Source organism: Ictidomys tridecemlineatus, chromosome 15, assembly GCF_052094955.1.
Source record: "Ictidomys tridecemlineatus isolate mIctTri1 chromosome 15, mIctTri1.hap1, whole genome shotgun sequence".
Lineage (NCBI taxonomy): Eukaryota > Metazoa > Chordata > Mammalia > Rodentia > Sciuridae > Ictidomys > Ictidomys tridecemlineatus.
Genome location: NC_135491.1, coordinates 27797567 through 27811989, shown reverse-complemented (window position 1 = coordinate 27811989; position 14423 = coordinate 27797567). Strand labels below are relative to the sequence as shown.

The 14423-nt window shown below is 33.0% G+C and overlaps 1 protein-coding gene across 1 annotated transcript in view; it reads right to left on the bottom strand.

Moving 5' to 3' along the window:
* The window catches only part of Lonp2 (lon peptidase 2, peroxisomal), a 103809-nt gene that overhangs the window by 51757 nt on the left and 37629 nt on the right, over window positions 1-14423 (bottom strand). Inside the window, exons 7-8 of the mRNA XM_005318152.5 lie at window positions 12752-13010; window positions 3628-3769 (exon numbers count right to left, since the gene is read on the bottom strand). Coding sequence (XP_005318209.1) covers window positions 3628-3769; window positions 12752-13010 — 401 coding nt within the window. The remainder of the gene's footprint in view (window positions 1-3627; window positions 3770-12751; window positions 13011-14423) is intronic.

Sequence of the window (14423 nt, the reverse complement as noted above, 5' to 3'; positions counted from 1 at the left end):
GAACTCTACTGTTTACCATTATTTGTTTATTAAATAGTTACACCTATTTTTATCTATTAAATTTTCAAAAGATGATATCTGTATTTTGAATATCCTTTTGGACAACACTTAGCTGGAAATACATTCTATTTTACATAAACAACAATTCCATGGAAGCTCAAGGAAATGGACATGTCTTTATCAATAAACATGAAGACAATAAGAATCTATAGGCAGGGTTGGGGCTGTGGCTCAGTGGTAGCGCGCTTGCCTGGCATGTGTGAGGTGCTGGGTTCGATTCTCAGCACCACATATAAATAAATAAAATAAAGGTCTATCAACAACTAAAAAAATATTTTTAAAAAAAGAATCTATAGGCAAAACAAGTCAATTCTTTAATTTATTCAAAGTAACTACTCTAGGTTAATAATGTAAAGCAATTTTAAAAACATTTTAAAATTTTTTAAATATTTAAAAATAATATCTAGATGTTATTTTTGTTGTTACCAGGGGTTGAACTCAGGGGTGCTTAACCACTGAACTACATCCCCAGCCCTTTTTATTTTTTATTTTTGAGACAGAGTCTCACTAAGCTGCTGGGACTGGCTTTGAACTTGTGATTCTTCTACCTCAGCTTCCAGAGCCAGTAGGATTATAGGTACCACCACGCCCAGCCTAGATGTCTTTATTGTAAAAAGTTTTCTATGTGGAAAGCTTAAATCTACCCTCTTGGATCTTCCAAACTCTTAGTAGTGTTCTACTTTAAATCAACTGCCAAAACAGTGAGTATCAAGATGGATATTAGACAAAAAATCATTTATCAATGATAAAACCTACAAACATTATACTTGGTGACAATTTAAAATATACTGCATAACAACCAAACAGATTGGGAACTTAATCATTTCCAATTACTTACAAACTCTCTTTGAGGGACTACTTACAAAACTCTTTGAGGGACGTCTTTAGACTTCCAAATGCAATTTGTTGAGAAACTTCAGTATCAGTGATTTAGTGTTAAATTTGTTTTGAAAAGATAGTTATAAATGTTTAATGAGAGGATCTGTCAGATTATCTGGCAAATGAACCAATGTCAAACTAAAAGCCCAAAGGTATTACCTAAGAAAGCACTAAAATCTGAAATAATGTTCATTATTTTATTGTTCATAATACTGCAGAGTAAACCAGTTACTGAACCAGAAGATAATTATTGTATGATTAAAAATGAACAAAACCAAACAAAATCAGCCCTCATGTCCAAATTAGGAGCTTTAAAGTAGGATAATTGTATTTTTTATTGTCCAGACAGAACCCACTTCTAAGACTAAAATGGAGTGCAATTAATAATTAGGCATTATCCAAGACTGTTCCAGGCAAACTAAAATGTATGATCTCCTTGCTTTTAATACACATGCCTGAGGCCATCCTGTTCTAAGATTAGAAAAGCAGAGAAGAAACAGGAAGCCTAAGGGAACTAAAAGCAAGGAAATGAACAGTAAAAAGTAAAAACTTTCAAAGTAAGTTTTCTCAAGTATACAAAATAATGTGAATTAATAACATTTTACTTAAACAAGGGTAAAAGTGGTAGGAGTAAAGGCACTAAGATAAAGAAGACTGGCTGAAGTGATTTAACAAGCAATTAGGTCTCATACCCCTTCCCCCACCCAACAGGAGGTTTATTTTCTTAAGGACATAAAACAGTGGTTCTCTGCACAGGGGACAAGGGGCACAACTGAGAAGAGCAGGCACTTTTGTGAGAACAAGGCCTCAGGCAAAGGAGCTCAAGCACAAGTGGAACACTAGGATACTACCTCACCCCCAATCTTTCTCCCCCAACTAGGTTTCCAGAGGGCTAGCCAATTTAAACAGCTAAGAAGAAAGACATAAAGTTACTGACAAGAGGTTCCTCAACCAAACAGCCCAAAGAGAAAAGCAATTGTGAAATTCAAAGTCAATAAGCCCTATTCCTGTATTCATAGTTTCCAGTCAGATTTTTTATTGCTCACTTTTAAATATGAATACATAAACAACTAAAGAATTTCCAGAGGGTTAACAAAAGACTCTAACATAAAAGATACAAAACATAAACAGCTTAAAGTAAAGGGAAATTTAAAAAGCAAAAAAATCTATCAGTGTCTTTCTCACAGAGGTTAAAGGATACGTTACAACTACTGAATGGAGAGCAGGGTACTATAAAGTAATATGCAGAGAAGTAAAAACAGAAGTTTCTGAAAAACACATAGAGGGTTTTTAAAGATGAAGCTGAGGAAGTCTGCACAGAAAGTAGAGCAAAAAATAAAAGAGAAAAGATAACACAATTAAAGATCTAATATCTAAGTAATAGGAATTCCAAAACAATGTGAGGGGAAAAAACGTCATCAACTGGAATTTGAGAAGATTTTCCAGAAATAAAGATTAAGAATTCAAGAACTCTTTAAAACATCAACAAAAATGGATAAAAAGAGACTCATATCAAGGCATCCTAGATTACTGCAAACTTTCAGCACACAGACAAAAGGAAGGTCCTAAAAGTTTTCAAAGAGTAAAAAAAGGATCAGAACATGATTCAGTTTTATCAACAGCAATACTAGTAGCCAGAAAACAATGAAAGCAAAGTAAAATTCTGCAGAGAAATTGTTTCCAACTCAAATTCTAAACTCAAACTATCAATTAAATATGAGAGACACAAAAATATTTTGGAATGAAAAAATCTACAAATATTTACCCACGTAAACTTTATAGGAAGTCATCAACATTAAACAAAACAAAACAAAACAAAAAAAAAAAAAGGGAATAAACCAGGAAAGAGACAAGGAATATAGAAGACAGGAAATCAAACATGGCGGGAAGTGGAGAAAGATCCTACGAAGATAGCACCAGATGAAGGAAACAACCCGTTCAGATTGGAAGCTTTACGAAGATAAAATTGATAGAGAACCTAAAATGTTTGAATGTCCTAAAAGACATTCAAACATTTGCCTTTTCCTAGAAAAAGTAAACAGAAGAAACAATTCAAGTAGATCTTCAAAAACATGTACAGAAAAACAAAAAAAGGAATAGGAAAGGAAAAATGATCAATTGTGAAAAGTATTTACATGATAATATAAATGTAAATACTTAATAGTAACAATAAAAAAGATAAACTCTATAATGAAAGATTTGGAGTATAAAATGATACATTAGGGGTAAAAGAGAAGAAAAAAGGCAAAAATCTTCAACTTCTACAGAGGGAGTCTACAAATAATGCCAAAAGTTGAAAAATCAAAACATAGCAATATATACAAACTATTTGAAAAAATAGAACTGATCCATAAAATGTTAAAGAAGTGCAGAATAGGAAATGGAGGACCCAGGAAGAAGACTTCTTTGATGCTTTTGGTCATAACCTTATAGAATTACTGATCTCTGTAGAAAATTTTGGTAAGCTAGTTAATATAAAAAAGAAAAAAGAAATGCAAAGACTTACCAGAATGAAGAGAAAGAAATATCCAAGACATTTTTATTTAGCTGTCAAATTGCTTTGAATTTTAGGCTATATCAAACCGTTCCCATAACTGATCACATACCAATGTGGATATTACGCAGATGTGATCTACTCTCATTCACGCTCTAAGTGTGATTATAAATAAGGAATTTTCTAAAACTTACCTCAAGCAAAGCTGCTGCAGGGTCACCCTGCAGACTTTTCCCCAGTTTGTCAACCTCATCTAATAGGAACACGGGATTATTAACTCCAACAGTCTTCAAGCCATTGATTATACGACCAGGCATACTGCCAACATAGGTTCGCCTAGAGAAAGAAGACAGCAAATTTACAACCATGAGATGAGGAGGAAAGAACAATATCACTTAGAAATCAAACTTGAGGGCTGTAAAGAAGTAATTCAGCTTCACCACAGCATACCAAAGAGCTCTCTCTTTTTTTTTAATGTATTATGGTTCATCAAAAATTATTAGATTCAGTTTTTATTTTCTAAGAGCTCTCTTTTTTTGATGTATTAAGGTACATCAAAAATCATTAGATTCAATTCTTACTTTCTACTTAATTCTGGCTACAAGCTGATCATGATATTAGAAGAACTGTATCTCGTTTTTGCATTTAGTAAAAAAGGAAAAACACCACACTTAACCCACACAGTTTTGGCTGTTCGTCTGTGATTCCAAATGTCCAGTGTCCCTGGGAATTTAGTTTTAGTTCCTAAAACTCTCATGGTTTTCCAGAGCATTCTTTTGCTCCAATATAACAACCATTTTACATACTGAAAGAGCTGCCCTAGGACTGGCTAAAACATCATCTTCGTGAAGGAGACTAAAAATGGGCTCAAAGGGCCACTCAGAAGGTGGACCCCCTCTGCCATAATAAATAATGAACAACAAATTAGAAAAACTCCAAACTTTCAAAGATAATAATTACCTCTGAAAAGTAACAATCTGTTGTTAGTTGTAGTAAGAGAGTCTGAGATCAACAGTATTTATGTCAAAATTCCATTTTTTTGATTTCTGAACTATATACATCACATGTATTAGGTGGCATAACCAAATTCTGCCAGATATTTTGTTGAGCATTAAAATTTTAGAAGCTGTTTTATCATACTTGAATAAGGACAATCTACATAATTATGACAGAGTGTGGTATGAAATAAAACCAAATATATTTACTAAAGCTGGTAAAACTTTATTTGAAGCAGCAATTTATTAATTTTTAATTACACCCTTACTGTCTAAGTCAGGTGCAAAGCAAATGCTGTTTCTGAAAAGGCATAAAATGCTGACTGCCTAGAAGAAAATGATCAATGATAAATAGAACAGCAGCAGTTATCTCATGATCCACACAAAGCCGATTCACAGAGCAAGCCTCAATTCTGCCACATGACTGGTATAAAGTAGGACAGAATAAATAGAGTGACCTTTGAAATGACAAGAAAGCCTTAAAAATGTCGTGGGAATGCCTTTCATCCAGAGCAGGTGACTAAGGCACTGGAGCCAGATACAATAAACGTTGTCCTGTTCATTATCTTTTATAATAAGAAATTAGCATATTCAAGATTTCAGGATAGGGCTGGGGTTGTAAGTCAGTGGTAACACACTTGCCTAGCATGTGCAATGCCCTGGATTCAAGTCCCAGCACCATTAAACAAAAACAAAAACAAACAAAAAATTCAGAACAGGAAACAGGAAAGACAAGATATGAAAATAATAAACTCTTTCAAATTATAACTCTAGAGAACTTACACATTTGCTATTACTCATTTTAAGAGTGGTAAAAAAGAGACATTTTCTTTTAAATCTCAAAGCCTCTGTGAGCCATATTTTGTTGCATTAATTACTTTTCCTTTTGATAGGTAGCCTCACCAGTCTAAACCTAAGATCATGGAGAGAAAACATATTTTAAAAACCCTTTTTAGAGAAGTGGAAATCTAGATATTAGAACTATCAACAAGCAATTTCTCCTGAACTTCCCACTGCTTCCCAGATCCTACAGAACAAGATTCAAACACCTTTGTCTAGAATTCAAGCGCTCTTTGCAATCTAGCTCCTACCAGGTTTTCCCAACTTGCTTCTGTTACTCTCTTGTTTCATTCACAATCAAGACTCTATTATACCCCTCAGGGTTTTCTACCTTTGTTAATATGGTGTTTTCCTGTCTGCTATGATATGGAATGGTCTGAGTATTCAAGAAGGTCCACTTGGTCTCAGGATGGTGGTATTTAGAAGGTGGTGCCTAGTAGGAAGACATTGGGAGCGGGGTATGTCCTTGAAAGGGGGTAAAATATCTCTTATGGAACTCTGAGTTAGTTCTTGTAAAAGTTGTTGTAACACTCCCTGCTTCCTGTTTGCAACATAATTCCTTGCTCCCACAAGTGTTCTTACCATTGTAATCCACCATGAGGTATAGCAAACAGGAGGAATCCTCAAAAGGGTCTTAGGATGCGGTTTGGCCTTTTTAAACTCCAAAACTGAGAGCTAAAAACTCTCTTTTCTTTGTTAGTAGCTTGCCTCAGGTATTTCATTATAGTTACAAAAATCTGACTAAAACACTCTCTTACTCTCCCTGCCTAAATCACAATTCGAAGAAAGCTTTCTGACCACCTCTCACAAAGTGACCTAATAAATACCTATAGCTTTTACTGACCCTACAATTCTTCTGATGCTTATCTACCTAATGACCTAGGTTTTACTCATGAGAATTATAACCTCTTCTAAAGAGGACATCAAGTGGACACTTGATGACAGCAATAGGGTATTATTATCGAGTAGATGCTGGATAGAGAGCTATAATGTTGTTCTCCACGAGATCCATTATGCAATCAACCCAAAGCATCTTTCTACCACCATTGGTAGATAGATTGGTAGGTAGATAAGGTGATAAGAGCATTTGAGTGCTGCCAAGTGTGGTGGCATATGCCTGTAATCAATCCCAGAGGTTTGGGAGGTTGAGGCAGGAGGATTGAGAGTTTAAAGCTAGTCTCAGCAACTTAGCAAGGCCTTGTCTTTAAATTAAAAACAAAACAAAACAAAGCAAAACAAAACAAATTGTTTGAATGCTACTTTGGATAAATTACTTGACCAGAGTCTCTGTTTCCTTATCTATAAAATTGAAACAACAGTGCCAATTTCATAGGCTGTATGAGAAAACAAACATAAAACATAATAAACATCAATGTTAATTATTAATTGTTAATTTCAATGTTAATTCTTATTTTTCCAGCTACTTAAAAGACTAATTTTGGTTTCTTGGAAAAAGTACAAAAGCAGAAATCAGTACATCTGAATCTGAGTCCCATGAAAACTTCTGCTTTATGAAAGTAACTATTACAAATGTATTTTTATAGCACCAAGTGTACTCAATGTCCTTAATGTTCCTCAGTCACAGGTGACATCTCCCAAATACGCACCACTACCATAGAGGTCAAAGCACAAAGACAGTCATTACCACTGAGTCCATAAGCTATTAAGAATGTCTATACTGGACTTCATATCGAAGTAAAGAATACCCAAGCTAAGAAATACATGACTATGCCATCTTTTATTAATATTTTGATTCTAAAAAGGTGGTAAGTTTGATTGATTATTTAATGATTTAAGCCTCTCCTGAAAGGATATTTTTTCCTAAAATCAGAAGAAATAAAAATTACTGATCTAGTGTTAACTAGCTAGATAACTAATTATTTAATGAAAAGATTTAATACTTATTTATTAAAAGAAAAACTACTTGTTTTTCAGAAACTGCTCTAGAAATGTAGTAGACAATGTCTTACCTACACTGAATTTGTTTTAACATGTGTTTCTATTAGGTTTTATCAGAAGTTATGGAAGAATGCAATTCACTGACTGAAAAGATTATATATTTTGAATAAATCCATAGAGTATGAAATCAGATGGTGCAAAATGTTGCAATACACAAAATGAAAATGTTCTCTTTCAATATCACCAAACAACTGTAATCATTTCTTACCTAATTAACATACCAAAATATCCTCCTGAGAAACTACATAAGTAGGAAATAAATGAAAGTGGTAATCTTTTACAAACTATGACTTTTAAAGGGCAAATATTAGGCGTGAACATACTTTATACAAACATCTGAAAATTTGTGCTCTATATGTGTAATAAGAATTGTAATACATTCTGCTGTCATGTATTTAAAAAATAAAATAAAATAATAAAATTGTATAATCAACAGAAAAAGGGCAAATATTAGTCTTTTCTATATTTTATTTCTCAAAATATAGCAAATAAAAAGCAACATAGCACAATAAAGTTTATACAAAGTATATCACTTCAATGACTTATTTTTAAACCTGAATATGATTACCTAAAAATTCTTCCTCCAGTTGAAGTAAAAACATTCATTTAAAAATATACACATTCTGTTAGAACATTACAATGGTATCCTGTTAATATAGGCAATTTATATGTTTTTATATACCAGTTAAAATAGAATGAAAAAGGCTTAAAAATTTAAATGCATTTAAATATATTAACATAAAAGCAAAATTATTATTTTTTTCAAAATAAAAATACATAAATTCATATTTTTCTTATTATTTCCTCAGGCTTAATAGATTTATCATGACTATTCAACTAGCATATAAGATACACAAAACCAAACTTTCTAAATAGTTCAAAAATATTAATTATAAGATCAGCATTTTTTATTTTCCAAAATATAGTTTGGTTTATGCTTCAAAAAACAACTATGGAAAATTAAAATATCATCTATTTTACTGCCTTATGGTAATCAATTATCTTAGTCTGATCATACTTAAATATTTCCAAATCTAACATAATCCAAAATATATATATATATGTATTCATATATACACACACACACATATATACTCACATACACATATAAATAGATTTTTTTTTATTTTAGGAGATAGAGTGTGTGTGTGTGTGTGTGTGTGTGTGTGTGTGTGTGTGTGTAGAGAGAGAGAGAGAGAGAGAGAGAGAGAAAGCGGGCTCGAGCGAGAGAGCGCTCTGCCATACAGAGGTTAAACTTTTTATATATAGGCTCAGTATCCCTTATCTGAAGTGTTTCAGATTTTGAATCTTTTTGGATTTTGGAATACTTGCATATATATAACAAGATATCTAGGGAATAAGACCCAAATTCAAACATGAAATTAATTTATGTTTCACAAGTACTTTTTCATAGCCTAATGATAATTATACACTCTCTCTCTCTCTCTCTCTCTGTATATATATATATATATATATATATATATATATATATATATATATATATATATATATATATATATATATAAAATCCTCCCTTACTCATTACTGGGGGTTTAACCCAGGAGCACTCTATCACTGAGCTAAGTCCTCAGGTTGGCCTCAAACTTGTGATCCTACTGTTTTTGCACACTAAGTGGCTGGGATTATAGGTATGCACCACTGCAACTGGCAAATTTTGTATAATACTTTTAGTGCACCTGCTTTTTGACTTAGACCCATCACATGATGTCAGGTGTGGAATTTTCCACTAGGGGCATCATATCAGTGCTCAAAAAGGTTTGGATATTGGAGCAGCTAAAAGGTTTCCAGATTCCAGATGCTCACTGGATTTATGTTTTATCTCCATAGATGTATGTTAGAAATGTCAGAGGTCTATATTGTTTAATCATCAAAGGAGCAAAATAGATAATACATGGCTAATTTAGAAAAAAGAAAGATCATTACTCATTTTAATTAATGGAGGAAATGTGGGTTGGGGCCTTAAAATAAACTTGTTTTAGAGAGGCAAAAAAGAGTTACATGCAAATACTTGGTTGTAAGGAGAATAGTAAGTAAATCATTATATGTCTGTTATACTATATTAAAAAATGTTAAACATTTGCTACTAAAGTTATTTTTTTCCCTTTTAGAGTCTAATAATGAAACTGTTAACTTATAACTTCACCATTTTGGGTTGCATATGAAAATTTTTCAACAAGGAAATCACAAGACTGTTTTTCTTTTCATCATATTTAAAAATTAAGTCAATGATTCCCTACAATAATATACTTTCATTACCTAAACAAACAGCTGGTAAATTTCCTCCAAAGAGTTAATAGAAACAGGGATTGAGACATATCATAGCAATAGTATTTTTTTTAACCAAAGAACAAAGAATGAAAACAAATTTCATCTTAAAAAAGTTATTTTATATTGAATTTCTGTGAACTGGTTTAAATTATTTAAATGGAATATTTAAATATAAAAACTTCATTTTAAAATCTGATAGATAGGAACATTAAAAAGCAGACAGAAAAAATCCAATGAAGATAAAACCAAATGTGAAATGTTGAGAAGACTGAAAAACTGTATGGGTTAATATGGAACTAAGCATTAGCCTATTTTTCCTTTTTAAGTTATTCAGAATAATACAAAGAAACACAATGGGCCAATGTTTAGTCAGGTCATTATTATTTTTCCAGTTTAATATTTAAATGTAAATGACGCCTTTCCTTTTTTCCCCTTCTTCCACCTTATTATCACTTAAATATATATCTTCCATTGTTTTTAACATCCATTCCCTACTAGCACCTTCCTTTACATAAACAGGTACTTCTAGCAAATGGCTGGTGTTTCATGCATGGGAAAATAAGGACAGTGAGTGATAAAATCAGGAGAATAAGCAAGGAAGATGACATAAAGCAGCTCTGTTTCTCCTTGGCTATTTTAAGACTGCAGAACAGTGGTGCCTACTCAGAGGCTAAGGAAAAACAAAACTTTTCATGAACTCTAATTGTGAGCATGTGACCAGTACTCAAATGCCAAGACCTGGGTGTTTCCAAAATGCCTCAACTGTCACATGGAACTACATGTTCCCACAGACGCCACCCATGGCTGTGCTATAATCCTCCACTGTTCTTTCTCCCCTGTTCCTAGTCACCTTCAATTCATTACTCTGACATGAATGCATACTCTTCTCTCACCCTCTTCATTCCTCAACAACCACACACTACTCTCCATCTATTCAAATAGATTTTCAAATAAATTTTTTTCACCAGGCTTTAATAATTTAGCAGAGAGGTGAGTGGTCATTTTTAATAGCACAAGGATAGGCTGTGTAGTGTTTAATGAAACATCTGAACAGGGATGGTTAAGGAATAGTTTCCAAGAAGGTTAATCTAATATCAGGTTCAATGGAATGATTTGGCAATAATCATGATCTCTATGCAAGCCATACATTTCTAAACAGTTTATATTTACAAATATTTTAAGCAGTGGTGATCATAACACAAGTTCCTTAAAAAGACTTAAAAAGTAAATTCTTATTTTCTTTAGATTTAGTATTACACACACAAAAATATTCTTACTCGAAAAAAATGAACACACTTAATATATCAGTAAAGAGTTTAAAAGGAGATCTGTTTAAATCCAACAATTTTTATTCTTAAGAAGTGATGAGATGCATGACAGTATACATTCTCTACCACCAGGTAATAGACAAATACATTTTCACAATTCTGTCACATAAATTAAATAGTAATGCTGAAAATATAATAAATATTTTAGAATGCAACTTAAAAATCAGCTTAAGGCTTATCAAAAATCATACCAAACTATATAAATCCAGACTTATTCCCTATGAATTTAGAATTAAAACAATAATGAGGCTAATTTTTAGTGATGCTTACTGTATGTCATATACTGGGTGCCTTTAAACCCTTCAGAATAATCAATACAATTATAGAAAGAAATAAGAACAAATTACCTACGTGTCAAATGCTTATTATACCACTTCCTCATAACATTAATGCCACAAACTGATTCTCTAAATTTCATCAAATACATACACAAAACTAAGCTACAGATAAGAAAAAAAATAACTAAAACAATGTAAGGTATAAATCAAATCACTTAAATCAGGAATACCTCCTGAAAGCTCTATAGTTAAAGTCAGAAGATTGTGGCCCTAGATCCAGCTTTGGTCCAAGAGATGCCAATTTTGTTATGAAAGCAAACTACAGCCTCTAGTGGCACAAGTGAGAATCAGAAAGTCTAGGCAACAAAAATATCTTTTGACGTTTCCAGAAAGAAACTTCCTTTAAGTTATGCAGAATAATACAAAGAAACACAATGGGACAATGTTTAGTCAGGTCATTATAACCCAATCAATGACCCAAATCAATTCTCTGCTCTGATGTTCCCCCTCATTGCTTATTCATTAAAGTCTTGAATTGGTTCTTCTTTGATTGTAAGTGAACAAATAAGAGAATATAAAAGTAACATTTCTCAAAGAAAAGTTTTTGAAACAGTTTCCCATTCCCACCTAAGGTCAGAGATAACCTGTGAACAGGGAATTGGAAAATAAGATGTTAAGGCTGGTGTTGTAGCTCAGTGGTAGAGCTGTTGCCTTGCATGTGTGAGGCACTGGGTTCAATTCTCAGCACTGCATATAAATAAATAAAAATAAACGCTCATCATCAACAACTTAAAAACATATTTTAAAAAAATGTATCACATTAGCTGGGTGCTATGGTGCATGTCTGTAACCCCAGCAGCTCAGGAGGCTGAAGCAGGAGGATGGCAAGTTCAAAGCCAGCCTCAGCAAAAGTGAGGTGCTAAGCAACTCAGTGAGACCTTGTCTCTAAATAAAATACAAAATAGGGCTGGGAATGTGGCTCAGTGGTCAAGTTGCCCCTGAGTTCAATTCCTGGTACTCTCCCTGCGAAAAAAAGCATCATTTTTTTTTATAAGCAGTTCATGGCTTCTATATTTTTAATGTTCTACATTTAAGATATACATATATACACACATACAAGGATAAGCCTTAATATGCTAATCTTTCTTTATTATTAGTATTTATAATACAAATCAGCTTTCATAAAGGAGGTTAAACTGTAAGCAGAAGAAATTTGCTACCCAAGATTCCTCCTCTTCATATCTGCCCTAACTATTACCATTGTTTTTCTAAACTCTAAATATTTATGGGTTATTGTTTATGTAATATAACTGGGCCAAAATGAATGCAAAGACATTATAATATCCAATCATAAAGTAATTTATAATCACATTTAAATGAGATTTCAGAAAAGCTGAGGCATACAATAGCTACCCACTTGTCATACAAATATCAAGGTTAATTTAGGTATTCCATTATGATGAGAGGCTCTAGGCTAGCATATAAGTCTTGTAAATGTCCTTTCCATTCAAGATACTACAAATAGTCCCTGAAGAAAGAGAGACATAATATTGTGCCTCAGTGTTTTAGAGGCTCTAGTCAACAAAATGAGAACTAGAATTGGAGATTAGGCTGGGAGATACATTTTACCTGTGTCCTCGAATGTCAGACTGATCACATACTCCTCCAAGCGCAATCCTGTGGAACTCTCGACCTAAAGTCTTGGCCACTGATCTTCCCACACTTGTTTTACCAACTCCAGGAGGGCCAACAAAGCACAGAATAGGGCCCTTCAGGTTGTTTTTCAGCTGCCTGACAGCCAAGTATTCCAGAACTCTTTTCTTCAATTTTTCCATGGCATAGTGGTCATTATCCAGAAGAATTCGGGCTGCCCGAATGTCCAGGCGGTCTGTCAAAAAACCCAACAGAAATAATTTGAACAGGTCAAACTTTTTCAAGCTTGGCAAGAGCCATTTTTTTTTGAAAAAAAAAAAGATGTGGTAAGAATAAACTTGGATCCTACACTTGGTTTAGTTTTTCTGCTTAAGATTTGGTGTCTCCAGAGATAGTGGGTACTTACTACAGTGACACAGCCAGATCAATGTTTACAGCAGCTCAATTCACAATAGCTAAATTTATGGAACCAACCTAGGTGCTCTTCAACAAATGAGTGGATAAAGAAAATGTGGCATATATACACAATGGCATATTACTCAGCCATAAAGAAGAATAAAATTATGGCATTTGCTGGCAAATGAATGGAAATGGAGACTATCATGCTAAGTGAATAAGCCAGTCGCCAAAAACCAAAGGTCGAATACTCTGATATGTGGATGCTAACACAATAAGATGGGAGGGATATAAATTCATTGGATTAGACAAAGGGATATAAAGGGAAAGGAGGAAGAATAGGAATAGAAAAGACAGTAGAATGAACTGGATGTACTTTTCTATGTTCTATATGAATACATGACAAGTATAACTCAACATCATGTACAACCACAAGAATGGAATCCTACTTAGAATAAGGTATACTGCATGTATTTACAATATGTCAAAATACACTCTACTTTCATATATAGCTAAAAAGAACAAATAAACCACCATGCTCACTTTATTTGGAATGATTTTCTAGATACACACTATTTTCATGCAGACACAATTTGCACATACTCTATTCATGCTGGCATTTGTTCCTTTGATGGGAACAAATGTGTCCATCCCAGAAAATCTGAAGAAATCAATAAAAGAAGAAAACAGTAACCCATAATCTCATATCCCCCAAAGATCATCATTACCTTCTTTTTGGTATGTTATTCTAGGCTGTGTGAATGTGTACTTACATACCTATTTCTTAAAATGGGAATGTATAACGCTTTCTATAATTTTTTTCATTTACTCTTCTACAGCCACTTTCAGTCACATGTATTTTTCTAATATGTTATGACTACTTAATATTGCATTAAACAATTATCCATATTCATTTAACTAATTCTCTATGCTGAGCATCTAGGTTATTTACAAATCCTTGGTCATAAAGAAAACACTGTGCATTCTTGTAACTAATCTTTATATATAGCTATAATAATTTCCTTCAGCTAATCTTCTATAAATGGAAGTGCTAGGTTAAAAAAAATCATTGTAAAGAATCCCCTAATTGCCATCCAGAAAAACTGTATTCATTAAAGTATTATAAGAAGCATTTGAATTAGGCTTTGTTTCCAGAGTAAAGCTTTCATCAGGTTTACTAATATGCTTTTAGCATATAAAACACTCATAAATTAAACACCAGGCCATGGAAGTCAAAATAAATTCACCAGTC